Source organism: Pleurodeles waltl, chromosome 4_2 (assembly GCF_031143425.1).
Source record: "Pleurodeles waltl isolate 20211129_DDA chromosome 4_2, aPleWal1.hap1.20221129, whole genome shotgun sequence".
Lineage (NCBI taxonomy): Eukaryota > Metazoa > Chordata > Amphibia > Caudata > Salamandridae > Pleurodeles > Pleurodeles waltl.
The window spans coordinates 946,237,187-946,264,060 of NC_090443.1; the positions used below are offsets into that span (position 1 = coordinate 946,237,187).

Sequence of the window (26,874 nt, forward strand, 5' to 3'; positions counted from 1 at the left end):
TAGTGAGCACATTCCCCCACCACACCACATTTTGTTGCTTAATTTTCACTGTCCATTTTGTGTTGGGAGTCAAGTTCCCATTTGGCTTGCCAGCTAAAAAGATCATTTAAGGTCAGTGTGGACTCAGACAAGACTTTTGTGTCTATGGGATTGCATCAGTTTCTCTGTGTCAGACCAAAGTCTGTCTCAATTCACTGAAGAGAGTCTTCTCTGTGTGAGGAACAACCATCCTGGAGTCTATAGGGATTCGAATTAGAAAATATCCCAATTTTCTCTAAAACAAGGAGTGAGGCTTACTTTCCTGAGCCAAGTAAACACACTTTCATAACTCCAAGACACTGCCCACCTCTTATGCAGGTTACCAAGTAGATATCTGTTTGCTACTTGGTTTTGCTTTGTATGGTTATTTGGGGATTGCTACCATTAGGGTTGCAAGTCAAAAACATTGTCTCATAAAAATGTAACTACATTTTGGTTGGAAGATTGTGAATCCTTCATTTTCAGTGTATTGATCACAGTAAGCTAGCGATCGTAATAACCACATATAGTGCTTGTGAACTCTATTTAACCCTTTCAATAGTGCTGCAACTGCACTGTTGTGGTGTGTTGTGCCATTCATTAAAGTACTGTTGGGTGTGCATGTGATGTGCATAAGTAGAGGTTCTTACTTCGCTGTTATGCCATACTACATCCACACCACTTTGTTCATTGTATTATGTACTTTTCTTCATATGATTCATGATTTGTATTGTAAACTGGTTCATAGATTCTGGAGTTATTATTCAAGCGTGTAACAATCTTGCTTGATGTGCACACCTGTATTGTAAGTGAGAACTGTGCTGTACCATAACTCATCTTACCCCACCCCTTTGAGCCAAGCACTGACTTCTCAATATCTAGCTGGAGAGTCAAGGAGACTCTGGACCTTTTTATGACTTTGGTGGATGGAAAAGCCCGTCTGCCGAAGTCCAGACGCGTAGGTTGCCGCAAGTGTGGCAGCCTCCCAGCTGGGCCAAATACAAGTTTCCCACTGGGTCAGCGGGCGGAAACTTAGTTTCCGTCTGCTGGCCCAGTGGGAAACGGCCTACAGCATTGTCTCAGGCTCATAACAGAGCCAGTAGCAATGCTGTAGCGCGTAGGGTGCACCAGCACCCATCGTAATGTTGCGATGCAGACAGTGAACATTGCGACCGGGCTGGACTGCCCATGCCAAGTGCATGGGCAGTGCAGATTAGGACCACCATCACCGCCAGGCTGCCTTGAAGTCATAATCCGACAGTGCTACCGGTCAAATGCGTGCAGTCGTAATATGGCGCTCGGACCGCCCCATTGGCCGCGGTCCGACCGACACCGCGACGGGTCGTAATGAGGCCCTTAGGGAGGCTAATTTTACATTGAAAACCTAGGACCCAGACCATGACTAGTGGGGACCTCCATTGATTTTTACTAAGCTATTTTTCTACCAAAATCAAATAAAATTAGGAAGAAGGAATGGAAGGAAGGTGGTGTACCCATAGAAACTCTTCATCGCGGAGGATGGAGAACAATCAGAGCTCACAATGGAGGAGGAAAAGGTGGGACATCTCTACATTGAATTATGTGATCTGTTAGATAACTGTACAATCTACTGGTGACTTACATTATTGAGAATGAACTGTCACCTTAGATCCCCATGACAACAGACACAGTCATGGAGATCTTGATATTGAGTGGACTTCACTTAGCATTTAAGAGAACTATGGGTCAAAGAAACTGCAGACTAGGGAGCAAGCACAGTGCACAGACAAAGTGGATAATTCAAATGATAGCTTGATCCCTGATAGCACTCAAATTACATTGACCTATGATGCAGCGCTTAAGATGCACTTTTCATTAAAGCGAACTCCAAGAGCTTGCAACTATATTTGCAGTCTAATGCCCACAGATGTTCACATTAACATTGCGTTGCATGTACTATTGGGTGCACAACAGAACATTAGGCAGCCCTTCACCTTACACATTCCCAGAGTGATGCAGGTCTTAGTCAAGATGAAAAAGAACTTCAGTAATGTGCTTATGTTGAGCATGACTAGTAGACTAGCCACCCACAGACAATTCAAAACTCTGTACGAGTCAAATCAGACCATGTTTCTTTAACATTTTCTACCCCTTTACTGGTTGCCTTTGGCCAGTGAGATTAAGGTTCAAAACAGGAATTGGGACTTGACATTAAAGGTCTCATTTGATAACTTTTCAGTTCAGTGCTATCCATGATGTGCACTGCAATCAAGGCATGTCACTTAAAAGATATCACTCCCATTTGCATCACATATCCAGGGTTCAAGAATGAATTATAATTTTATATATATATATATATATATATATATATATTTATATATATATTTTCTTCCCATTATAAGCACCGTCTTTGAGACCACATTCTTTTTTCCACACCTCGTGGTTTGGGAAAATGTCATGTTAAAAATGAAACTGCTGACTGTATCCATAAGAAAAAAACACTTTATAAGTAAACATAAGGCTTACCACCATTTCTTCCTCTTCCTCCTCCTCATCCTGAGGAAAACAAGTGTGATAAAAGAAAGTTATTAGTCATTTGTTAAATGCCAAACATCTAAGACATAAACAAAATCTCAGTGGGGCATTCATGCCTATTAACACCAAATAGCAAAGAGAAGGGCTGTGTATGGAATTTCACAGATCGCACACAGAAAAAGGCACACAGTTAATAAATTAAATAAAATGGAAAAAAAATCTAGTAAAATATGCAGAAGAAAATATATTCCCCATGACAACTACAGTCTACTAATTGGAAGCTAATACCCCAAGCCTTTCTCTCTCAGAAGCACACTACAGGCAAAAATGTGTTGTTTTAGAAATTGTCAATGGGAGCACAAACTTTATGTTCAAAGCCTAGAAACCTTTGTAGCATTCAGAATTGGGGATTACACAGTATGAAATATAAATTACGCTGAACATCCCTGACTCAGCCACATTTTCTTAGTCCTTGTAACGACCTGATAAACCTGTGGGTGTATAAATGTTAAGCCTCAGAAAAACATTTGAATCAGATATATCCCCACATCTTTTCCCTTCTCAGACACAATGGCTGTGTATGTTGTGGACAAACAGTTCACAAACTGAAAGATGAGTGATACCATGGACCTCACAAAATCCCAGACATGTAGAATATCATTAGCCTGGATTCTGTATTGTGGCAACCTTTTCCCCAGTTTATTTTTGCACAATTACCTTTATGCGCACTCCTGGCCAGTTGGAACATTGGTGGTAGAAGTTCAAGGACATACAAGCCATGCCAACAGACCAAAGAAACTCCTCCGTACACATATGTCCAGTCTTACTTGCTCCAATGGGGGGAAAAATGCTTGGGGCCATATTACACAAGTGCCCTGGGAATGCAATGGGGATGTGCCCCCGCTTTGTCAGGGCACTTTGGTATTGCAGAAGATGCTGCAGATGCTTGTGCAGCTCCTTCTGGCATGTTGATAGCGCTGGTCCTACATGTGCGCCAGTACTACCCTGAGAGGGCACTCTCCTTTTCATGGGGGTGTGTCCTCACGCAAATGAAGGAATTTCTTTGCCTTTGCACCTACACCATAGTATGGATGCGGGTGGCCCCAGAGGACAGCCTATGGAGGGGACGGGGGGTGAGGTGTGGTCTCATGAACCCCCCAAACTCCAAGACATCCCTATTGAAGCTGGTGCAGTCACTCACTGCACCCTCTTGCAAGGAGATCTCGGTCCACTCTCTCAAGTGCAGACAGGCGCCGCCTGAAAAATGAAATATGAAGTGGCTGATAAATAATAAAGCAGTTGCTTCAGAATTTGCGGCTGCCCTCAGGGCTGCGCACTGATTGTAATCCGGCGCATTGCTCATATTTGCACCAGGCGCACCTTTTTAAAAAGGTGTGCCGTTGCACAAACTTGAACAGAGTGCCCGATTCAAAATCACTATAAATGTGCGAGGTGATGATAGTCCATTTTTATTACATTATCGGTCAGGGGGACGTAAAATGTTTTCCCTTTATTTTTTATGAAACGTGTACTAAAATTGTCACCTTCTTAATTTGGGATCAAGTGAACTATGTTAAAGTTAGAAAGTATTAGAATATAGAAATACTGGACCTTCAGTTAAGATTGCAAAGAAACTTTCTTAGTCTGCTTGTCAACCAAATGCACTTAAATTAAAGAAAGTATCAGATTCAGTGAAAGATTAGAACAAATAATGTTTGTGTCTGGATCTGCCCAACAAGAAGTGAAACAAAGGTTGTGTAATATGCAAGTATTAAACAAAGAAAAAGATTTACAATTTAACCTCCAGAATAATCTAGAAAGTGGAACCAACCACATCTAGACACTTCACTTTGGCTAATGCAATAGGTCGTGCAGTTACTGGAGTTAGAATTATTGGTGTCGTAGGTTCATAACTGGACTTTTCTTACCACATGATCTGGTCAGCCCTGCCTCATAATTTGGTCTTTTTCTGCCACATAATACCAGTGGTCATGTATATAACTAAAGCACTTTCATTTACTTTCTTCCTCTATCTGCGGCCAAAAATGAAAATGTTGCCATTTAGCATCCTAATTTAAATCTGCCATGCTAATTCCAATAGAATACCACTTTCACCACCCCAACATCAGAGTCGCTGTCTGGATAATACAATTCCCCCAAAAACAGACAGAAGACAGCTACGGAGGAATAATAAGAGAAATAAACTAGAAGGGACACCCAAACACATCAAGTGTTCAAACAGTCATAGTGCAATAAAGATGTTACATTGGCTTGAACCAGGGTCATAACTCTGATAAGGAGAGCTTAAAAAACATATACATTTATCACGTAAAACCAATAAAAACCCTCATCAGAAACAGACTTGTGGCATTAGACTGTAATGCTCCGAACACTACAATAAAAACAGCATTTGTAAGAAACATGGTCATGTAACCATATAGTTAGCCACTGGTGGACATAGCCACATGAAAAGAAAATGTCAGAAATTAATGCACTGTAACCATATGTTTAGCTCCGAGAGGACATAGTGCATTACTCATTTGTATGGCTAGCAAGCTTACTGCAAGTAAATTACAAACGAGGCATTTAAAACACAAACTTCTCCTAGCTGTAAAACAAAAGTTGCAACCATGAGAGAGCTTAAAGACACTGAAAGGTGGTGGTGGTGGTGGGGGGTGTATTATCTTGGGTTCCCCACTAACCTAGTGTGGGGGACCCAGAGATGATGTAGACAGAAAGAGCACATTGTGGTAAACGTTTTGATGGTTGTCCTAGGACCACCACAGAATGGGCTATGAGCAAAAATGTTTTGCCCTGCGAATATTGTAGTACGTTGACTGTAATGCTCAGAACAGCCCCTAAAGGACACCACAATAAAAATAGCACTTGTAAGAAACATGGTCATGTAACCATATAGTTAACCCCTACAGGGCATAACCATATGAAAAGAGAATGGCAGAAAGTAATGCAGTGTATCCATACATTTAGCCCCTGGAGGGCGTAGTGCATTTCGCATTTTGAAGGCTAGCAGGCATACTGCAATGATGAAACAAAGAGAGCGCTTAAAACAAAATTAATGCCAGCTGCAAAACAAAAGTTCCAGCCATGAAAGAACTTAAAAAAAGACACTGACTTACCATCTTTTAATGGTTTCAGTTATAAACAATGGCAAATACAGGCACCGGCTAAGTCAACAGTTCTGTTCCGCATTTACCGGTAAGACTGATTGGATTTACAAATGCTCATTTATTTAGGATATGCTATAGTCCAGATTCATTTATGGGTCATAAATATACATTTTTATTCATTAATCAAGTTTCATTACACTTTGCTCTCATAACAGGTTGTTGGTTTTACAGCACTCGGCTGACAAAGTGAAGTGACACATGCAAACATCAGTTTTCTTACTTAAAGATGTAACAAAAAGTGTTGACCTTTGCTAAAAATATATACTATGCAATATACTGCTATGTATGCTTACAAGTTCACTGCTTACAATACAAACATCCGATTCAGACTCCTTTTCATAATACTCTTCTTTAAGGGCGATATATATTTACCCTGCTAATGCAAATCCACATATTACCAATCACTTCCCATAACAAAAAACAAGACCTATGGGTTTTGCCAGTGGTTATTATTTGGTCTTTCTATAGCCATTTACATGAGGAATATATGTATTAGCAAAGCAAGTGGGCCTTGCTTTTTACGAATTATACCATTATCACGAAGTAGTATAATCTATGGCTACTATAATATTCCGCTGTGGCAAGACGAGTAGCATGTTCTGAATGTGAGAATTATTATTAGCATTTATCTATATTTTATTATTTGCAGACTTTTCATAATGGACACTTTAAGGTTGCAATTCTTAATCCACAGCAAGAGTATTTTGATGATGCTAATAATGTTTACCCCATTTGACCAATCTGCACACATTCTGCAGAGATTTGACCCACCCACCTATCATTCAAGGGAAAAAAAGGTTACAGGTGGTGCCCTGAAGATGCATTTCCCATTTAAAAATTACCCACGGGACTTTTTTGCTTTGTTTCAGCCATAACAACTAGACAAAATTACACCAATCTTGGAATAATGACGCTGTGGGTCAAATTAGACATATTTTATAGTTTGATGTAAATTCGGATGATCTGCTTTATGGGATTTAAGAGTGTTAAGGATGGTTCTTGGAATTGACACTGCAATTGAGGAATCGAGAAAACTTTCAGCCAAAATAAATCTATTCGAACAACAGTTCAGAGAAACGAGCACCCCTACAGATGACAAGGCTCTACTCGAAAAGATTGAAAAAACAGTAAATTAATTTAACAGAATTTAATTAGAAAAGAATTCTAATTAAGTCAAAAGGGATATACCTAATTATAAGATTAAAAAAAAAAAAAAAAAAAAAAAAACATACCCCTATTTAGTAGAAGATTTTTACAACAACCGGACATATTCAGAACCTAACTTTGAACGCCTGTGGGGGCAGAGTGAACAAACAAAATATTCTTGCCACTTTTTCTGACACATCAGTTGATCATTCAACAATTCAGATGCTGGTGAGGGCCCCAGCACTACTCCAAGTACATGTAACGGTACTTTTTATTTTTTTTATTTTTTCAGGGAGAAGCCAGGCATGCCCAACCAACTGTGGGAGAGGTCGGGGACACAATGGTTCAGTACTCCAGGCTGCCGCCAGACACAACAGAAGTACTAACAATGGGGGTACCGATGGGCGACAGAGAAAATGAGATATCGAATGTAGACATAACGTTTGTTTACCTATCAACCTACCAGATGTCTTCAGTAGAAATCTCCGTACTTAGCAAGGGATTGTCTTTTGTCCTCACAGTCCGCCCCAACCATTTTGACCTTCAAACTGAACTCCTACGATTCTTTATTAAGATTTGTTTGCAAGCCTTCTTTTAGGGTCACCCTTATCCAACCATCTACTGCCAATACGGAATTCTGACCACCGTCTACCTTTTGTCCTCCGGCAAACACTTTACCTCAGAGACACAAACTTTTGAACAGAAGGTACTTAAGGATACTGCACTCCTGGACAGCAAATGCCTAGATATTCCCAAATATCTTTCACCTAGTGACAAACAGGCCTTGAACAAGCTCAAAAATAGACATCCCAGGTGATTAATCGAGCGGACAAGGGAGGAGGTATAGTTGTATAAGATATAGACACACATAAAACTCAAATACTTAGACAATTATCCAACTGAGCATTATTGTAAACTAAGGTCTGAGCCTACCAAAGACATTCAGGGACTTATCCTGGGCATTGCTGAGGAAGCCAAAAATTATGGGTTCCTCGCTCAAAATTCGTTTTTGTATTTGAATACCGCATCTCCTAGAGTGCCTGTTATCTACACTTGGCCTAAAATACATAAAAATGCTCCGAAGCCTCCCAGGTGTTCTATTGATTCTGGGTGTGGGTCCTTCTTAGAGCCACTGGTTCTGAATGTTGATTCCTTCATCCAATACTTTTTCCCTAAAGCCCCCATGCTATGCGAGGGATAGTATGGATATGATCTATCAACTTTAACACTTTCCCTTTGACCTTAACATCTGTCTGCTATGTACATTTGATGTGGAATACCTTTATACCAACATCCCACAGTGACAGGTTAGTAGTCACTGAGAAACTTGCGGATGAAAGGGCACATCCACACTCAGTTCCCACCTCATTTATTTTGGAACTCCCGAGCTTATGTCTGATAAAAAATGAAAAATGTTTTCTATTTTGATGGACAGTATTATCAGCAGGTGAAAGGGACATCCATGGAAGCAGTTTTCTCTCCAAACTTTGCTGTATTATTCATAGATGTAGTGAAAAAAATACAATGCTTTCTAATATCAACCCATTCCTGAACAAAATCATAATATGGAAACGTTATATAGATGATGTCTTCATGATTTGGTGATGCCCAACAAATGTTGATAGAATCTTCAGAATGGCTTAATATAGCAATTGCAAAGGCCTCAAATTTACTTTGGCCTATGATGCAACACATATTTGTTCTCTAGATCTTTTGATTAGAACATCTGGGGGAGAACTGTATAACACAATCTATCGCAAACCCACAGAATGAAATACCTTTTTGTCATATGACAGCCATCAACCTAGGGCATTGCGTGACTCTCTCCTACTCACAATATCTCTGCATCAGAAAGAATCGTTTTTTTTTTTTTTTTTTTTTTTAAAGGAAGATTTTTTCCAGGAAGCAAACACTATGAAAGAAACTAATTTCAAGAGGGTACCCACATAAATTAGTGAAACATTCCATGAAAAGGGCATGGTACTGCCCATGTAATGCATTACTTATTCGCAAAGTCAGAAGTAGTACTCAGAAGTTAGTATGTGTCACAACCATTTCCCCCATTTCTAATGTTGTCAAAAAGTTATTCTCAAACACTGGCCTATTTTGAATGCGGAAGGCTTGAACATCGAACACACTTTGTTTGCATTTCGAAAAAATTTAAATTTGAAAGACCACTTGGTACATGCCAGTCTTCCATAAGTCTTTCAAAACTGATAGGCAGGCATTATGTGATGTCTGGGGCTTGACCAAGTTGCTTGGGCATTTTAAATGTGGCCAATGTATTGCCTGTTAATTTGCAATTGAATCCAAGGAGTTTTGTCATGGCAACCTTAAATATGCACTACGTAATTTCTCGAATTGCAACACAATGAATGTTATCTATGCAATCTTTTGTCCATGTGAGTTGGTCTTCATTGGTCAGACAACTCAGAAGATCAGGATCTGAATCAGTCAACACAGAAGCCGTTTATGCTGCACAGTTGCCAACGCCCCATTAGTGGACAACTTCAATCAGTTGGCCATACTGAAAACTAACTTGGGTAGCAAGTAATCACCGTCATCAAGCATCCATCTAGGGAAGTTGACATGGGGCAATACTTAAAGAAGAATTCAAATAGATTGTACACGAAAATAGTCTACATACAGGGTTGAATCGAATGGAAGACTGGTCCTCCACGACTTAATTTGAAAGTTTCAGTTGTTTTGTGTAAGTACTGTGATTACATGATTGACTATATGATGCATTTTGTACTCCTTTTCCCTTACGCTGGACGCTGTCACTCAGTGCACTCGGAGTCTACATATGTTCAACTTTGCCACACTGCTCACTGGACACACCCCTTCTCACCTCCTTGTTGTTATGATGCCCCCCAGCCCTATTTTTAAGGTTTTGACCGTGACTGATTGAGTCTGGTTATGGTCTCCCTTACAGTCTTCGCACGGGTGCGCTGCAAACCAGTTAGTGCATATACCGGTGGGTAGATTTTTATATTGCTTGCCACATGGCTTTTTTGGCGGCTGTATGCGGGTCTATGTGAGATGTATTGGTTTAATACCCTACGCTGTTGCCTTAACTTTCACATTGCTTTGTACGTACATTATTTCCCAGGGTAAATCTCTGATCATTGAGATGTGCCTCCATTGTGTCCAGCTACGCGTACACAATAATTTTCTGTTCGCCTCCCTTGTAATGTCGTATGGGTGTGCTCTGGTCCGCATAATTGGCACTCAAATGGTTATTACAAAGCCTTGGTATGTTTTTACACGGCTCCATATGGTGCGCATGGTTTTCATCCTCATACAAGCAGCCATATGTTTTCTGTTTTTCTTTTTATATGTATATACTTTCATTCACTTTATTAGTTTGGCTGACTAGGTCAATATGGCGGAGACGCTTCCCTCCCCTTTGTGGTCCCCGCTGCCCCTTTCTATTTACATTCCGACACCCCCGCTTTTACGCATTTCCACGGTTGGTGGTTACAGAGTTGGTGATGGCCAGGCGTAGGTTATTGGTGGCGTCCGGAGGTAACAAATAAGTATGCTTTTCTTTTTTGACCACCTGGCCCTTTCTTCTTGGCACTTCAGGCCTGTTGTACTTATGTACTGCCTTTTAGTAATGACTAGGTAGAGTGACATGCTCATGATGGTTTGTCATCTTTACTATTTTTTTTTTTACATACTTCTTCCCTTCACGTATTGCCTACAGTACGCTGGATTCCTGCTATTGTACCCGCTCTGGGTCCCCTTTGGCACTGTCATTTTTTGGATCATTATGTGCTGTGACTAGGTATTCTTCTGAATCATTATTTTTGCAGTTTCTTGATGGGCTACTTCACCAGTGTTTTTAATGGTTTGCGTATTCACCTTACATGTGCCTCATTATAGGCAATCATGGCCTTTGATCTTTGTGTGGACTATCCTGGATCGCCTGGTCAATCTGTATATGTTTCTGATTAAGTTTTTCCTTTTCTGGATCACCCCTGCATTTGGGGCTACTTTTTCTTCCCGATGCAGAGAGCAAATTGATGCACCTTTTCACTTTGCACTTTCCTGCATGCAATGATATATCACACTATTGTCTAAGCAGTGGCTGGGGTAAACAGGTGGCCTCGATTATGATTGGGCAACTTGACTATATTTCTGTATCTTTGGCATTTTTATGACTTCTTTTCTTTTTCTCTTGCAGCGTTTCGTGTATTCTCATTTCTCAGGCATAACATGCAAGTCCTGATGATGATCCCATGCTCAATGCTTAGGGAATCGAAACGTCAACAGTGGTACCATAACTCATGCTGTAACTGAGACTTAATTTTGTGTATGAGTATAAGTACCGTCAGTATTTGACATAAAAATTTTGCATTTGGTTATGTCAGCCTGGCAAGCCCGAGTTTTATGACTGGGCATTTGCGCTTCAATATATATCATCATTTTCTTCATTTCTCTATATTTGAATGACAAACTGTGCTGAACAGACAATTATTTGTTTTTCTGTGTGCCCTTTATATGCTGGTTTTTAATCGTTTTTTTTTTTTAATAATGATGCATTCAACACATTTTACATAGATTTCACACTGGATCTCTATGTTAATATTGTGATTTGTAATGAGGGACCCTTCTTATCCTGAAATAAGGATGTGGCACAAGGCAAAGGTAAGGTCACACCATGCACCCAGAAACTCCTGGACATGGCAGAATTCCATGCTCAATAGGCTCCCAGGGGCATGAATACAGTTAAACTATACACATTTGATCAAGTGTAGTAAAACGTAGCCCAATAAATTTACCTGATAAAAGTGGTATTTGGGGACGGCTCATAAACCAAGGTGATTGAATTAAACACATTAATATAAACAAAACGGGTTTACAAATATTCCATTAAATAGAGAATTATGGTTATGGTAAAAAAAGAAAAACGCAATCTGTTTGTAAGCGCTCCACCTTCTGACCTTGACCCATAAACTGGCATCAAAATGTGTGAGCCTCGAAAAATATTTTATTTTATAGAGACGCCTTTTCTTCATACTCGTATACGAGTGCACATTCAAATATGTGAGTTCATCATTACTGCGGACAACAACAAAAAACTTGGCCGATTAAATAAACTAAATGTTTTCTCTGTCTACAATAAGAATCTAGTCTACATATAATAGGGAACACATGAACCTTGGCTTACCTCTTAGTTTACTAATAGCAGTATCATCAGTGCAGGGGTAGGAGTGTTTCTCAGCTCATGTGTAAACACTCACTTTTACTAAATACATCACTAAAGCATGATGTGGTAGCAAAATGGCCAAAACCTTCCCCACTACCTTGCAGCTTTACTGATGAAACTATATTGTATTAAAAAAATCTGTGAAAAATGTGGTTTCGGAAAACATGTTTATCATTTGCACATCACCAAGGTGTTCGGATTTGTTTTCATCCTATTAAAATATTTTTTTCATCACATAGGATGCCTTTCATTTCACACACTTTGTACAGCAGGTCATTCAGTTCACTTTACAAAATCCTGGAACTCTGCAGTCAGAGAAATAAGAGTAATTGCAAGAAGACAAAATGACTTCTGACCTCGGTCTCTTAACACAGAGCAAATGTGTGGGGATAAAAACAAGATTCAAAGGCATCTTTATTGCTCCTTCACGGGCTGAGTGAACAGAACACCAGTCCTTTGTCAACAGAACAGGCGAGTAGGTCCTAAATGTAGCTCAACCTGATAAAATCTGATTCACCATAGCGAGTAGCTTTCCAGATGCCTGATTATATTTAAAATGTGAAATGCAGTCTTCGAACCAATCAAGTTTTTCACATTCAGTTGGTTAGTAATTGAATCAGTGATTGTTTATTCTTTTCTCGTCTGGTCTTTGCCCAAACACCAACTGTCACCCTTTACAATACCTTTTTATAAGGGTGTCACTGAGAAACATTTGCCATCAAGTTATATTACTGTGCTGGGGTGATTTGTATCAGATAAAGAAGTGCTCAACATCACCGATCGATCCCACAAATAACTTTTACCAACCTTATCAACTGGAAGTCAGGTAAAAAGAGACAGATTCTTTGCAGAATGCATCTGCAACAGTTTTCACTTTCCCACTAAAAGAGTGACGACAGAAATTACTGAAAATTAACTTTTTCCCATAATTTAACAAAGGAGTACTAAAATCAGACCTGGTTAAAAAAAATCTAGTTTCTTTCTAATTATTCAAGGATGCTAAAAACAGAAATGAATTGTCTTGGTGATACAAAACCAACTATTGTTCATTCAAACCCTAACCTTCTAAATCTTAAAATTACACTGCTCCCGTTGGACCCTAAACTTTATATCCTTATTTTTTGTTCCAGGTATTCTGTATCCCCATCCTCTTCCTGTCTTTTTAAATGCTTTTACGTAGTGTACAATATTGATTTACCACAATTACTCACTGACGGGGAGGTACAAGACCTTAGAATCAGCATAAATGTGTGGGCAAAAACAATCAGTGTTGATAATCCTATTAAAACAGAGGGCAAAGAAAAATGTGTATTGTTTTTTAAAGCCAGAAGCAGGAAGTAGGATATTTCTCGCATTTCTCCAGAAGCACTACAAATTACTTTATAATACTCTGAAAGCACTACCAACAACCACATATTGTTAATTTTTCAATCAGGTTTACAAAACTTTAGTTCAGAATCACTGCTCATACCATAAGTGTTTACAAAACTAAAGCCACAGATGAGAAAAACAGTGAGACAGTAAGTATCTTTATGGTATATACAATACACATTGCAGAAAAGCAATTGATGTCACAGTATGACATACAGTCCAAAAAGCAGCCAATGCATTTTGTCGTATACAAGACTTCCTCTGGGCTCCTAAGATGTAGAGAAAAAAATATAATTTAATATTTCGCAAAGAAACGTTCACACTACAAAGTCTGTGTTCTTATCAACTAAAAGGTGAATTCTCAAAAGTAGTTGCCCCAATAAGATAATTAATAAATTACCGATAAATACCAGGCATATCAAGCTGTTGAATACAGTGTTATTAATACCTCTGATAAGGGATCAGTGTCCCATATGTCAAAATCCACACCAGGAAATTGTTCAAGCTGAACCACAGGTATCTAAAACCTTTAGAAGCCCTGAAAAAGTCTTGTCTAAACACATGTTGGCTGTTTTTTGGACTGTATATGACACTGTGACATCAACCACTGTAATGTGGTGTGTACTGTATATACTATAAAGATACTTAATGTCTTCTTGTTTTTCCTCATCAGAGGATATAGTTTTGTAAACATGTATAGTATGTGCTGGATACATCTGTGCACGTGAACAAAATAATGTTTTTTAATATTTAATGAATACAGATTCAAAATTACTTTGTTCATGCTGTGCTTTGGTTAAGTGTATACAGATTGTGGTTGAGGATTACATTAAAATTATTTGGGACAACAATGGTGATGGAAGCTAACATCAACAAATGAGATAAAAGAGCAATTGTGATAGCTGCAAGTCTTATAAAAAGAAAGACTGAGGGAGAGGCATGGCTCTTGGGAAAAAAATAAAACAAAGTGATGGGTGGATTGCTTTAATTAATCTTAGTCACTGGTATTTACTCTGGACTACAGTCCATCATTTGTGCCCACCATGCCACCTCGGACAGGAACAAGACATGCACATCAGCTGTGGCCTAACTCCATTATGACTGAAGTGCCAGATCATGTCCCTCTGAAAAGCCACTAAAACACCCCAGTCCAGTTTGGGCCCGTATGATCGTTGTCAGAAGATCGAGCTTAAGGCATAGAAGACAGTTTGCAAGGAACTCACGTTTCAACCAGTCCTCTACTCACTTTACCATAGGACTCAAGCTGCACCCTAATGATGCAGTTGTGGGTCTATAGTTAGTGCACTAATGGCATTGTCGGAAGGGAAGGAGATGGGGTTAAATGTTTAGGTTCATGTTCCAAGGCGATACTATCAAAAAATAAATTTTAAAAAAAAAAAAAAAAAAAAAAAAAAAGAAGAAGCACCACACACAGTGCAGTAGCCGAATCTGCCATACTAAGGTGAAACGCTCCAGCATGCTGAAGAAATAAACATTTTGGAGAGATTTTATATATTTACAGAAGGTTGTTTGCACGATATGCAAGCGGTCCAGCGAAAGGATTGACTAGGCGCACTGTGAGCGCCCCCTTTGGAGTTTGTGTGATAATAAGGGAACACTCCCCCTCCTGGATTCCTGGGGCTAGTTGCCTACAGGTATAGGGCATCCACAAGGTATTGCCTTGCTTAAGGTAGGCCCTTTATCTTCATTGCACCCCTTCCACGCACTCTCCCAGTGCACAGAGTAGTCCTTTTTCCCTCATATTTTATGAGGCGTAGGGATCCGAGGCCCTGCCGAATACCCGAGACCTTCCATGGCCCAATAGAGAGGGCAGAAACATGTTGGCCATTAACTCTTAGATTGGCGACCCTGTGAGTCCTTGCTCTCACAGAGGTGTCCCAAATTTGTTTTTAACCACACCAACGGTCACCACTATTAAAAGTGTACTTTACACAGGTGACTGCTTAGGTGTTTAAGTATACCCTAGGTTAGCTGGATCCTACATTTTTCCAGAACAGTGATAATTTACGCACTCCCTCCTGTTCCTTTAACAGTGAGGTTGAGTCCGCCCAGGTGGCATTGTCCTACCTGGGTGGGGCTAGGTGGTCATATTATGAAGCATGACACTATATAGTGTGTGAGACCACCTAATCTGCAAAGGAAACTTTCCCCCACCTCCAAATCTCAACTCTCCACAGTACCCACCAGCATCGACTTACCTAATAAGGTCTAGGAACTACTAGGAAATTTCCACTGTTTAGAGCTCCGTACATACTTGTGAACCCCGTACTTTCTTGTGTGATTGTTGCACGATATACATGCCAAACATCTTAAAGGGTTGGCTCCTCCAGTTAATTTGGTGGCTCACCTATCTTTATCAAAAACGATGGACTGAATAGCAGCCAATGGTGATTACCAATTACAAAAACATTCAAATTCTTCAATTCACCTGTCACTTTTCAGCTTTCCTTGATGAATCAGGATTCGCAATACTCTCCACTAAACATTACAGCGTTTCAGATGTTAAGTTTTGTAACGGTGAATCGGAAAGATAAAGTGTCAGGTAATACTAATGGCGACTTGGATACAGTGGATGAGGCAGGTACTCATTAGGTGTTGGCATGTAAGATGCTGAGTGGTGGTATTTTAAGTGGAAAAAAAGCTCGTCAGAACTTGTCCACTGTGGCTGAGGTTATGAAATATTAGGTGGCGAGATCACTTCTTTCATCGCCCCTTGATGCGAGTAAGGAGGGATTATTTTCTGTGTCATAGGTGCGGACGCACTGTGGGCACAAACTGCCTGACTGGGAGCAGATGCTCTACGTTAGAATATAGTAAGTGCTCGTACTGCGCTGCACTGGCATTTATTTCGGAGGCACAGTATTTAAAGCTGCACCTGCCTATTTGCAGAACGTCAGTGCTCTATTTACCACCCCAAACACGTGTGCCCCTATTGTTGATGCTCTTTTAAGAAACCCTTTACACTCGAATTCAATAACCGAGACTATCCTCCTAGGTGGGAGACGTCTGCAGAGAGTTATGACAGACTGTTACACTTACAACCATTGAGAAGACACCTGGCACCCTTCACCTATGAACTTGGTTCTCAGAACTTCCTTTCCCCGATTCCCATTCTGGGACCTGGAGCGCAGCAAGCAGAGAGACTTGTATTACCTCCTCGGGCTCCCCTTCTGGGTTTGAAGCGACTTTCTCTTCTCCTAGGCCCATGTTCTATCCGCAGCAACCTCTATCACCAACCGGCAACACAGAAGGACGTCTGGGTCACGAGCCGGAAACACGCCAGCGTGACCCAGAGCGTTAGCGGAAGACGTTTCTACGAGACCGCCAACCACTTTCATAGATAGCAGCTAGTACAGCGAAAATGGCTGCCGAAGTATAGTGATACTGTATTGGTAGTCAGGCAACGCAAGAAGGAACTGGGCAAAAGAAGTCGCCATCTTGGTATGGCACCAGGTTTGAGTGGATTGGTGTGGGGAGGTGGAACAGTCATGGATTAAAATTGCGAACACACAAACGAATTATGTTTGTTGATAATATACTGCCTGAAACTCATTAAAAAACTAAGAAAAATCTGCCATTTCACTTTACAAAATATGCCACACACAACGGATTGTTCATTTAAGAGACTGTACATTAAAACCTACATATATTTAATTAGAAAATACTGTTGTAAAGATTGCGCGACGTTTAAATTGCAATAACGCGCAAGGATATAGTTATCCGTAATTGGCATTTACTGGACACCTGACGTCAAGAAAAAAAAATCACTTGACTTTAGTCAGTTTCAATATGCAGATCAAGTGAGGTAATTGATTTGTGTCTTTCTTTTGTTTCTATCTTTGGGCTGACGGGCGCTTGATGTTGTCAGTGCAGGTTCATGCCACCCCAACTTCCTATTTTCAGCTGACCAGGAAGCGCGCTCATGTGACCATTCTAATATGGCGTTTCCCAGCCCGGGTTTGACAAGGAACTTGTTCTCTGTGCGATTCTTGCTCGGTTCTCAGAGTGTGTGAGATGGGTAGTAGGCTGACTGGGGTCGCTAGTAACACGGGGCAACATGGAGAGAGAGGAGCCGGAGGGGTCATGCACCCTCGTATCCCTGTGTGTGCGCGCGGTGAGCAGCAACATGGAGCGGTTGGAGCCCGAAGTCTGGGGTAAGAATGGGCTCGGAAGATTTACGTCTAGAGTAGAGACTTGGAGCAAACGCCGACTGTATACTTGTTTTAAGATATAGGGTGGCCACATTTCATGGAGAAAAATGCCTACCATGTGGTAATTTTTAAATTGCAGCTAAGATGGGGACTTTAGAAAAGTTGATCTAGAAATGCATTCTGCCCGTTGATTATCGTTGGCTTTGTAGCTCGCATTTTCTGCCTTTTATTTTGCTGGCTTTATTTGCTTTAGGCTTCCCAAGTTCTATTCGTCCCTCCCCTGCCTTGCCTAAACTATGTTTACTATAGTCTTCAACAAATTTCCTTTCTGTAAACAGACTTTTATATCATGTTCTTGTCACATTTGCTGAGAATTCAAAGACAGAAGTCAAATGTCAGGCACTGTCTTCAGAGGTTGCTTGTTTACTTTTCTTCTTCTGACTTCAAAGTGAGAGGATTTATGTGACAATCTTGCTGGATACTGGGGGTAGGAAAGAGGTTTTTTTCTAGCATACAACAACGTTTAAATGAACTGCTTAAGTATTTCAGAATTATGGAAACAAATGAAGCACTTTTTTGTTATTTCCAAAATGTGTTGGTAACAAATACTTTCTAATGATCCAAACAAATCATTAGACTAGATAATGCAATTTCCACACACTTTCGTTTCTGCATTGTATAGTTTTATTAATAAAACTGTATGTCTGTGCAAATATAATGGTAATTTCAGTTGAAACTGTGTTGTCTGTAATGGCAGTGCGCTATCATACCATGCATACTCTACACCACCCTACACTACGCTTTCCACCACTCTCGCCACTACTCTGTACCACTCCACTGCACTCTATGCCAGTTTACGCTACGCTCTCTATGATTGTGAACTCTTCGCCACTCTACTCTACACCTCTGCACTCTACACCACTCCAGTCTAGGCCACACCAATCTACTCTGCACCTCTGTACTCTGCCACTGCACTCTACTTTGCACCACTCCACTCCACTCTACTCTGAAATAACCCGCTCTATGCCAATTTACTCTACGTCATTACACTCTTTGCCACTATGCGGTACTCCACTTTTCTCTGCACCAATCCACTCTGTGCCACTGCATTCTACGCCACTCTACTCTTAACCACTGCAGTCTACTCCAATGCACTGTACACAACTGCACTCTATGCCTCTGCACTCTACTGTGCATCTCTGCACTCAGCGCCACTGCTCTTTACCCCCACTGCTCTTTACCCCCACTCTACACTACTGCACTCTGGCACTCTACTCTGAAACTCTGCACTCTCTGCCACTTAACTCTGATACTCTACTCTACTTTGTGCCATTGCACTCTACAACACTATACTCTGCAGCACTACACCAATGCACTCTACACTAATCAACTCTATTCCACTCTAGTGTATGCCTCTACGTGACTTCCCCACTATGCCACTCCAATACACAACACTTTCTGCCACTTCACTCTACTCCACTCAGTGATGCTCCATGTGATTCTCCTCTAATCCACTAACGTTTAGCCATGCTGAACAGCAGCCTGTGTGGTTTACAACATGGCTAACACAAATTGGCAAAGCTAATAGCTCTTGCATAGGCAAGACCTATTGGCTTTGCCAATGCTTGTTTAATATTTCGTAAACGCCCAGCATGATGCTTAAGTAGAACTTATAAAATCGTCCATATTCATTTTTAATGTTAAAGATCAGTCATGGATCATTAGGACAGTCATAGGGCACATTTGTAAGTCTTTTCTGGTTATATTTACTATTTTAGGTATTTAATAATAAGAGACAAAAATACCTGCTTTAGGTGATGGTCTTTGTATGGGCCAGGACATTAAAATACTGGTCATGCTGGGAAAAAGAAAAACAACAAGTCAGCCACATGGTAACCCTAGATAAGAATGACGCAGTTCGAGGCTGACCACGTTGTGTAGGGACCGATTCTGGGCATTGATTACAAATTCCTTACAAAGGGATACAATTCATGGCAAGGTCAATATTAGGGGCATATCTGAAGAGGCCACGTCATTCTAAAATAGACATCTGACTCAAGTACAAGTCAAAACAATTTCAAATTGTTGTTTTGATTAAAAAAAATCACATGTAGCTGGACTTTGGGTTAAAAATCTAGCAAAACATGCACACTAAACAGAATTTCACAACGACATCCGAGGCAATTCACAGTTACAACCTTGTATCATGTATCAATACTGCCAGATGCAGCATTGTTTTGCTGAATATGGACTTGAAGTTCATAGGCATTGGTACTACTACTTTTTGAAGGCATGATTTTTGTCAGAGCCGGGAGACTTAAACATTTTTTTCCCCCAAGAGCAAATGAATAGGAGTCAGAGCAGGAATATGTCAAATTAACGTAGATCTGAATTTCCAGTTCGATATCGCACCTATTTTGTTTGTCAATCTAGGTGAATTTCATTTGGGTAAAATTATTTTGACTGTTGTATTGCTGCCAGAAATTGGAGAGTATAAATGACATAATTTTTTTTTATAGATTAGGAACATTAGGGAACTTTTGAAAAAATGGTTTGTCATTATCGTTCCAAAGATAGGTTGTTGCGTGTGACACACCTGTATTAGTTGAATAGATACTAGAGTTTCAAATAATGGATAAGGTGAACCGCATCAGCAGCTTTGCAGAGTTGCTGAAATGTTTAGTGAAGTCTATACAGACTGGACTAGTCCTACGCTGAGGCCATTGTCGGAAGCTGTGTTACAACACCGCTACAATATTTCAACATATGCCATTGATGCTAGGCCATAGGCAGGACCACCAGAATCTTTTGGCAGTGGATGACAAAATAATGTGGCAAAGGCAACTCAATTATGTGTCTAGAAAAGTTAAATTGTGTAGTGTAATAGAGCATATTTTCTGGCAATATTAATTATTTTGTCCTTTTAACAGTAGGGTCCGGGTAAAGGTCTCACTTTAAAAGTATAATTTTAACACATGGGTAGCTCAATCAACAACTAAAAGTTGAATTGTCAACCTTGCAAAGTGTTTACCATTGAGGAGGAACCCATTCCATAGAATATGTGAGAAGCCATAACCTTTGATCCATTTGAGCTATAAATGTTTTTTTTGTGTGTTAAAATAGCAGACACAGTGGATGGTGGTTTTTATATTAGGTAAGTGAGATTCTTATTTAAGGGGAATATGCATTGAGGCATAATTGTGGAATTCCAGTGGCACTAGGCATATAAAGCACAGAAACATAAGTCTATTTTTTCATCAGCGAATCCTTGTACATGTAATATAGATTGGTTCATTCTCACCAGTAAAGTTTCCACTTGTGGAAATCACCTACACGTTTACCCTTCTACTCTCCATAAGGTAAAATTACACTCAGGCAAAAATCTGCTCTTTCTTTCAAAAACAGTTTCATTTAAAGAGTTTTTTGGGTTCGAGTCCTTGAGAAAATATCAAACAAGAGATACTAAAAGAAATCTGAGTCCACTTGGAGGTCATTTGAATATTAACAATCCTGTTAACTGTCTTTTACCTTGTGCTACTTTGCACAGCTCACCCAGTTTGTCCTCTTTCATTTTTATTCTATTAAATCGTCCTCATTTAAATTAAAACTGTAATTGTGCCCTTGAAAAAGGGAGAAACCAAAAACAAGAGGCGCCCAGCTGGTGCACTAACCTGAGTTTTTTTTTTTGTTGTTGGGCCGAAGTAACTGGAATATTGAGCAGTGGTGAGAGAATGATGGTCATAGTCAGCATGAGGGAGACACAGTGGCACTGGCTGAAAAAACTAGGTTCATAGTTGTAGAAAGTAGTTTTGAAGGGATAGGATTCCAAGAAAAGTTGCCAGCCCCCAGGTTCCAGGCAGTCGTGGCCAGGTGACTCTGGCGGCTGGGCTCAGAAGCCTCAGGCGGTGCTGTCGGGAGACACAGCTCTCTCTTGAGATGGGTTGACAAAGCCAAGTCGGGGACCATACTGTGAGCATGGTATTGACAGGCAGTCCTGCACATGGAGAATGCTGCCTGCCAGTCTCCGGCAGGAAACAGGGCTTTAATTAGTCAGCATTTGTACAAACAAACAAAGTACCACACACACTGGCAGCAAACAAGGAGAACAGGAAACAGAGGTCTTTAATAGTGTAGATATGTATAATTAGGAGCTGTGTGCAAACAAAAAGATCAGGCAATCCAGCAGGAAACAAGGACAGTGCTCGGCAGTGCATGTTGTTTTCTACAAAATAACCAGGTTCTTGTTCTTATCAATAAAAATTCTCTCTCTCTCTCTCTCTCTCTCTATATATATATATATATATATATATATATATATATATATATATATATGATATATTTTTTTTTTTTTTTTTTTTTTTTTTTTACATGATTCAACAATTCTCCCAATAAGAAACCCGATTTTAGACATTGACATTTGAAAACAATTATCCCTTTACTGGATGAACCTTGACATTCTTTGTACTGGAATAGTCTTTTAAGCAGGCACATGACCTTGAAGTCAGTAGCATTCAAATTTTTTTGTATTAGAAGCATTGTTTTTTTGCCAGCGTGAACCTGCCCAAGAGTATTGGAGCGCTTTATGTGAGCACAAGTTACAATAAACAAGGTCAGATTCATTTTTTTTTTAGACACTGGGAGATTACGTGATTTGCCCTGAAACGTAGTATATTGAGCCAATACCAGGACTTGAACCTGGGTCCCTAGTTTCAAAGCTGTCAGGTCCAACTATGACACCAGACCTTCTCTGCTTTTTTCACTGCAAACATCCCTATATGCTGCATCAGGCGCTACTTTGAGATTCCAGCCTAAGAAGCCATGTTTTTTTTTGGTATAAAGCACTGTCAGCTAAAAATGTCAGACCAGGCTTTGTGTAGAAAAAGACACCTCGTTTAGGCAGTGATTGTCAAACGCAGAGAAGACAGAATGCTCTTTGGGCCCACCACTAGGCACCACTAACTCTGACTTTGAAAATGACAGATTATTGATGTGGCCAGGTGAGGGGAAGGATTGTGTGAAAGGGAACATCAGGGATGGAGATATGAAAAATATGAGAAGAAAGAAAGCAGATGATTAATTTATAAATTCATTTCCCACTGTCCAATTAACACTGTAGGATCTAATCACACATCTTTGCTAAAGAGAATCCATTTAAGCCTGTAGATTTGGGAAAGGAGACATGGCAATTAAAAGCATGTTATTCTGATCCAAGGAAAACAAGCATTTGGTCTCACATTTGTAAAAGTTAGAGCTATTGGGGTTGAAAATGGGTTTTTTTTGTATTTTTTTTTTTTGTGCGCAGTAGAGTGATGACATTTGCATAGCGCTATTGCCATTCGTATGACCTTGCAGTGCTGAAGAGCCAGGAAGTGGGAAGTAGGTTATGAGGGAGGGGAGACAAGAGTAATATGCTGGCTGTGAAAAATATTAAGTTACAATATCCTGGAAAATGCAAGCACTCATAGAGAATGCAAGATTAAGTAAAGCATGTGAAATGTAAGCAGGAGCAACATGGTTATGTTAACGCTTTTAAACTTCTAAAGTGCTGGCTGAAGCCTGCAACATTTAGTGTTCTAAAACAGGGAAAGGCAACAGTACCACAGGCTGTCTCTCGGTGTCCCTTGGGAGCTCTTTGCCACATAAGGTACCACACCCTGCAATGTTTAATTCAACACATCCCCAGTGAGTTTTTGGCACCGTGCTGAAAAATGAAGCATAGCGCCCGTTTTGAGAAAAGTTTTATGCTGTGCTTTCAGGTTATGAGGGAGGGGAGATAAGAGTAATATGTTGTTTGAAAAAAAATAATTATGAGGTGCACTATATAAAACTTCACGTAGTCATGTAAAGCACTCTTCCGATCGTTTTTTGCACTGTATGAAACTTCACATTCTCATGTAAAAAAATAAATAACTTATAACATCTTGGAAAAAGAAAACACTCATAGAGAATGCAAGATTAAGTAAAGCATGTGAAATACAAGCAGAAACAACCTGGCTGGTTACGTTAACGCTTTTATACTTCTAATATGGTGGCTGAAAAACAGCCTGCAACATTTACTGGTGTGATGTGTGCCAAGCAGGGAAAGGGTGCAGTACCACAGACTGTCCATAGGTGTCCCTTGGGACCTCTTTTGACCACATAAGGTGCTGCACCCTGCAGCGTTGAATTCAACACAGCGGCAACTGCAGGAGGGCTCCACAAAGCACAGTCACAGGCAGTCACAGGCAGGGCAGCTCTTCTTCCTCAGCTCTTCAGCTCTTCTCCAGGCAGAGGTCCCTTTTGGTTTCCAGAAGTGTTCTAAAGTCTGTGGTTTTGGGTGCCCTTCTTATACCCTTTTTGCCCTTTGAAGTAGGCCTACTTCAAAGCAAAGTCTCTCTTGAAGGTGAAATCCTGCCTTGCCCAGGCCAGGCCCCAGACACTCGCCAGGGGGTTAGAGACTGCATTGTGTGAGGGCAGACACAGCCCTTTCAGGTGTGAGTGACCGCTCCTTCCTAGCACAGATGGCTCATCAGGAAATGCAGACTACATCCCAGCTCCCTTTGTGTTACTGTCTAGTGAGAGGTGTAACCAGCCCAACTGTCAAACTGACCCAGACAGGGAATCCACAAACAGGCAGAGTCACAGAAATGGTTTAAGCAAGAAAATTCTAAATTTCTAAAAGTGGCATTTTCAAACACACAATCTTAAAATCAACTTTACTAAAAGATGTATTTTTAAATTGTGAGCTCAGAGACCCCAAACTCCACATGTCTATCCTCTCCCATAGGGAATCTACACTTTAATAATATTTAAAGGTAGCCCCCACGTTAACCTATGAGAGGGACAGGCCAACAGTGAAAAACAAATTTAGCAGTATTTCACTGTCAGGACACATAAACCACATTACTATATGTCCCACCTTAACCATACACTGCACCCTGCCCTTGGCCTAGGGCCTACCTTAGGGATGTCTTACATGTAAGGAAAGGGAAGGTTTAGGCCTGGCAAGTGGGTACCCTTGCCAAGTCGAATTTACAGTTAAAAACTGCACACACAGACACTGCAGTGGCAGGTCTGAGACATGATTACAGAGCTACTAATGTGGGTGGCAGAACCGGTGCTGCAGGCCCACTAGTAGCATTTGATTTACAGGCCCTGGGCACCTCTAGTGCACTGTACTATGGCCTTACCAGTAAATCAAATATGACAAATTATGGATGAACCAATTACATACACATTTTGTATAGGAGCACTTGCACTTTAGCTCTGGTTAGCAGTGGTAAAGTGCCCAGAGTAACAAAACCAGCAAAAACAGAGTCCAGCACACATCAACAACCTGGGAAACAGAGGCAAAAAGTTAAGGGAGACCACGCCAAGGATGAAATGTCTAACAGCACTACTTCATCTTTTTATTTTCCATGCAGGGTTTTACATAGCGCGATCACGCTTGTTTTGTTTGTTTTCAGTTTGTGTGGCAATAAAAGTCTGGTTAGGAGGTTACAAGGCTAATAGCTCTAACTCCAGCAAATGCGAGACCTGTTGCATTGCAAATACTTGTTATAACATAGAGCCCGAAACGTGTCTGATACACTGGAGTAGCAATAAGATTTCTGGGACATGTGGTCATAAAGTTCTAAAGTAAATTATAGCTCTCTTCCCTCTGCCTGCATGCACAGTACCAGAGGGGCAACGCCCTCTAAAGCATGTGTCTGGTATTATAGAAAGGGTCCCAACATAAGTCATATTAACCCTGAAGTATGATTGTCCACTTACGTTACCATTTCCACCCCATGCGATGCAGAGAAGGAGATAACTGCATCCTAACAAGCAGGCTCAAAGTTAAATAAACATGTTTATTTTTCCAAACAGTTTACAGAATGCATGTGTACTGCACTGTACAGTACTCACCCAATGTAGCAAATGATTGAAAAATTGTCTAGGTATAGGATTTTGTACTGGAAGGGTATGCTTTGAGTAAAAAGTCTATGCTAGACATAAGTCACACACCTTTGCATCATGGTGTGAGGTCCATGCGTAGCACTAGGCAGTTCAATGCTCTCTTCCCCTTTAAGAAACATAGCACAGCAGCTTTCATTGCTGCCCTCTGTTGCTGTGGCTGACTTAATACCTTTCTTTAAAAAGACGAGAACGTTTACACCGCACCTAAGTAACTTACGCGTTCCTGCTCTTCAGTGTGCAGATGATACTGTCCTATTTGATTACACCCCCATTGGACTACAAAGGAAACTACCTTGCCTCTCTAGTTATAATGAGGAAAAACAATTGAAACTTAATTTGAATACAACTAAGCTAGTGCACTTCAGAAAATCTAGTTGATGTGGATCGTAGGAGAAACTACAATTTAATCGGACATCTATTTACATCTGGGTGTATGGTAGGATCAGAAGCACAACTAACTTGAAGAGTTAGCTTCAAGCTATGTGTAATCTTGTTAAATACTTGCAACAACATCCAAGAAAAGTACACATGACTTTAGAGAACTTGTATGGGAGATCCATCATAGAGCTATTCATGACAAAAAAAATTCCAGCCATAACCTATGGCTCGCCCACCTATTTAGCAAAGATGCATAAAGAACTAGAAAACATTCTCTCAGCGTTAGTCGGAACATACCCAACAGCACTCCAATCAGTCACATAGATTTGAATTCTTACTGATCAATCTTGAAACTGTTGTAGATTTTCAGATTGTTAAATATTGATTCAGATTGAAGAAATCAGCTCCTGGTTCTCTAGAAAGCTTCATATGGAAAGAATAATGCAAACTACTTCAAATACATACAACAAATGGCATATTCAGTCTGGATAAAATATTAGAAGAGGTGACATTGAAGGATTAATGGAACAGGAATTCAAGCTGAAACTTATTAAAATGTGCAGCTTGAATATCCGCAATTGCTATCTAACTTTGAGGGAATATTGAGGCTGTATCAAAACTTCTCATAGGAAATGTATTGCTACCAACATTTTCCTCTGCATCGCCACACCCTTAACTGACTACGGCATTAAAACAAACCACACAATTGAAGTATATTAGTTTAAGATGACTCCTTGTTTCACCTCTAGCTTTTAATGCTAGAAGTCATTCAAAAAAGACAACAGTTAAATACTGCAGAGGCTATGGGTATCGACTTGAGTCACTTACACATGTCATGTATAGGTCAATTTTTTGGGATCTTCTGCTTTTATAAAAATGGGAGTGCGTACGGTTGAAAAAACCATACCATATGTCTAAAAGGGGCGGATCATAA

At 40.3% G+C, this 26,874-nt stretch overlaps 2 protein-coding genes across 3 annotated transcripts in view; one reads left to right on the forward strand and one right to left on the reverse strand.

Annotated features, from left to right (window-relative positions):
- The window catches only part of UQCRH (ubiquinol-cytochrome c reductase hinge protein), a 40,092-nt gene extending 23,317 nt beyond the window's left edge, over positions 1-16,775 (reverse strand). Inside the window, exons 1-2 of the mRNA XM_069232755.1 lie at positions 16,627-16,775; positions 2,524-2,553 (exon numbers count right to left, since the gene is read on the reverse strand). Of these exons, the coding sequence (XP_069088856.1) occupies positions 2,524-2,553; positions 16,627-16,680 (84 nt within the window). The 5' untranslated portion in view covers positions 16,681-16,775. The remainder of the gene's footprint in view (positions 1-2,523; positions 2,554-16,626) is intronic.
- Positions 16,776-17,323: 548 nt separating this feature from the next.
- The window catches only part of LRRC41 (leucine rich repeat containing 41), a 117,439-nt gene continuing 107,888 nt past the window's right edge, over positions 17,324-26,874 (forward strand). For both annotated transcript variants that reach the window (XM_069232756.1, XM_069232757.1), the window contains exon 1: positions 17,324-17,627. In XM_069232756.1, the coding sequence (XP_069088857.1) occupies positions 17,531-17,627 (97 nt within the window). In that variant the 5' untranslated portion in view covers positions 17,324-17,530. The remainder of the gene's footprint in view (positions 17,628-26,874) is intronic.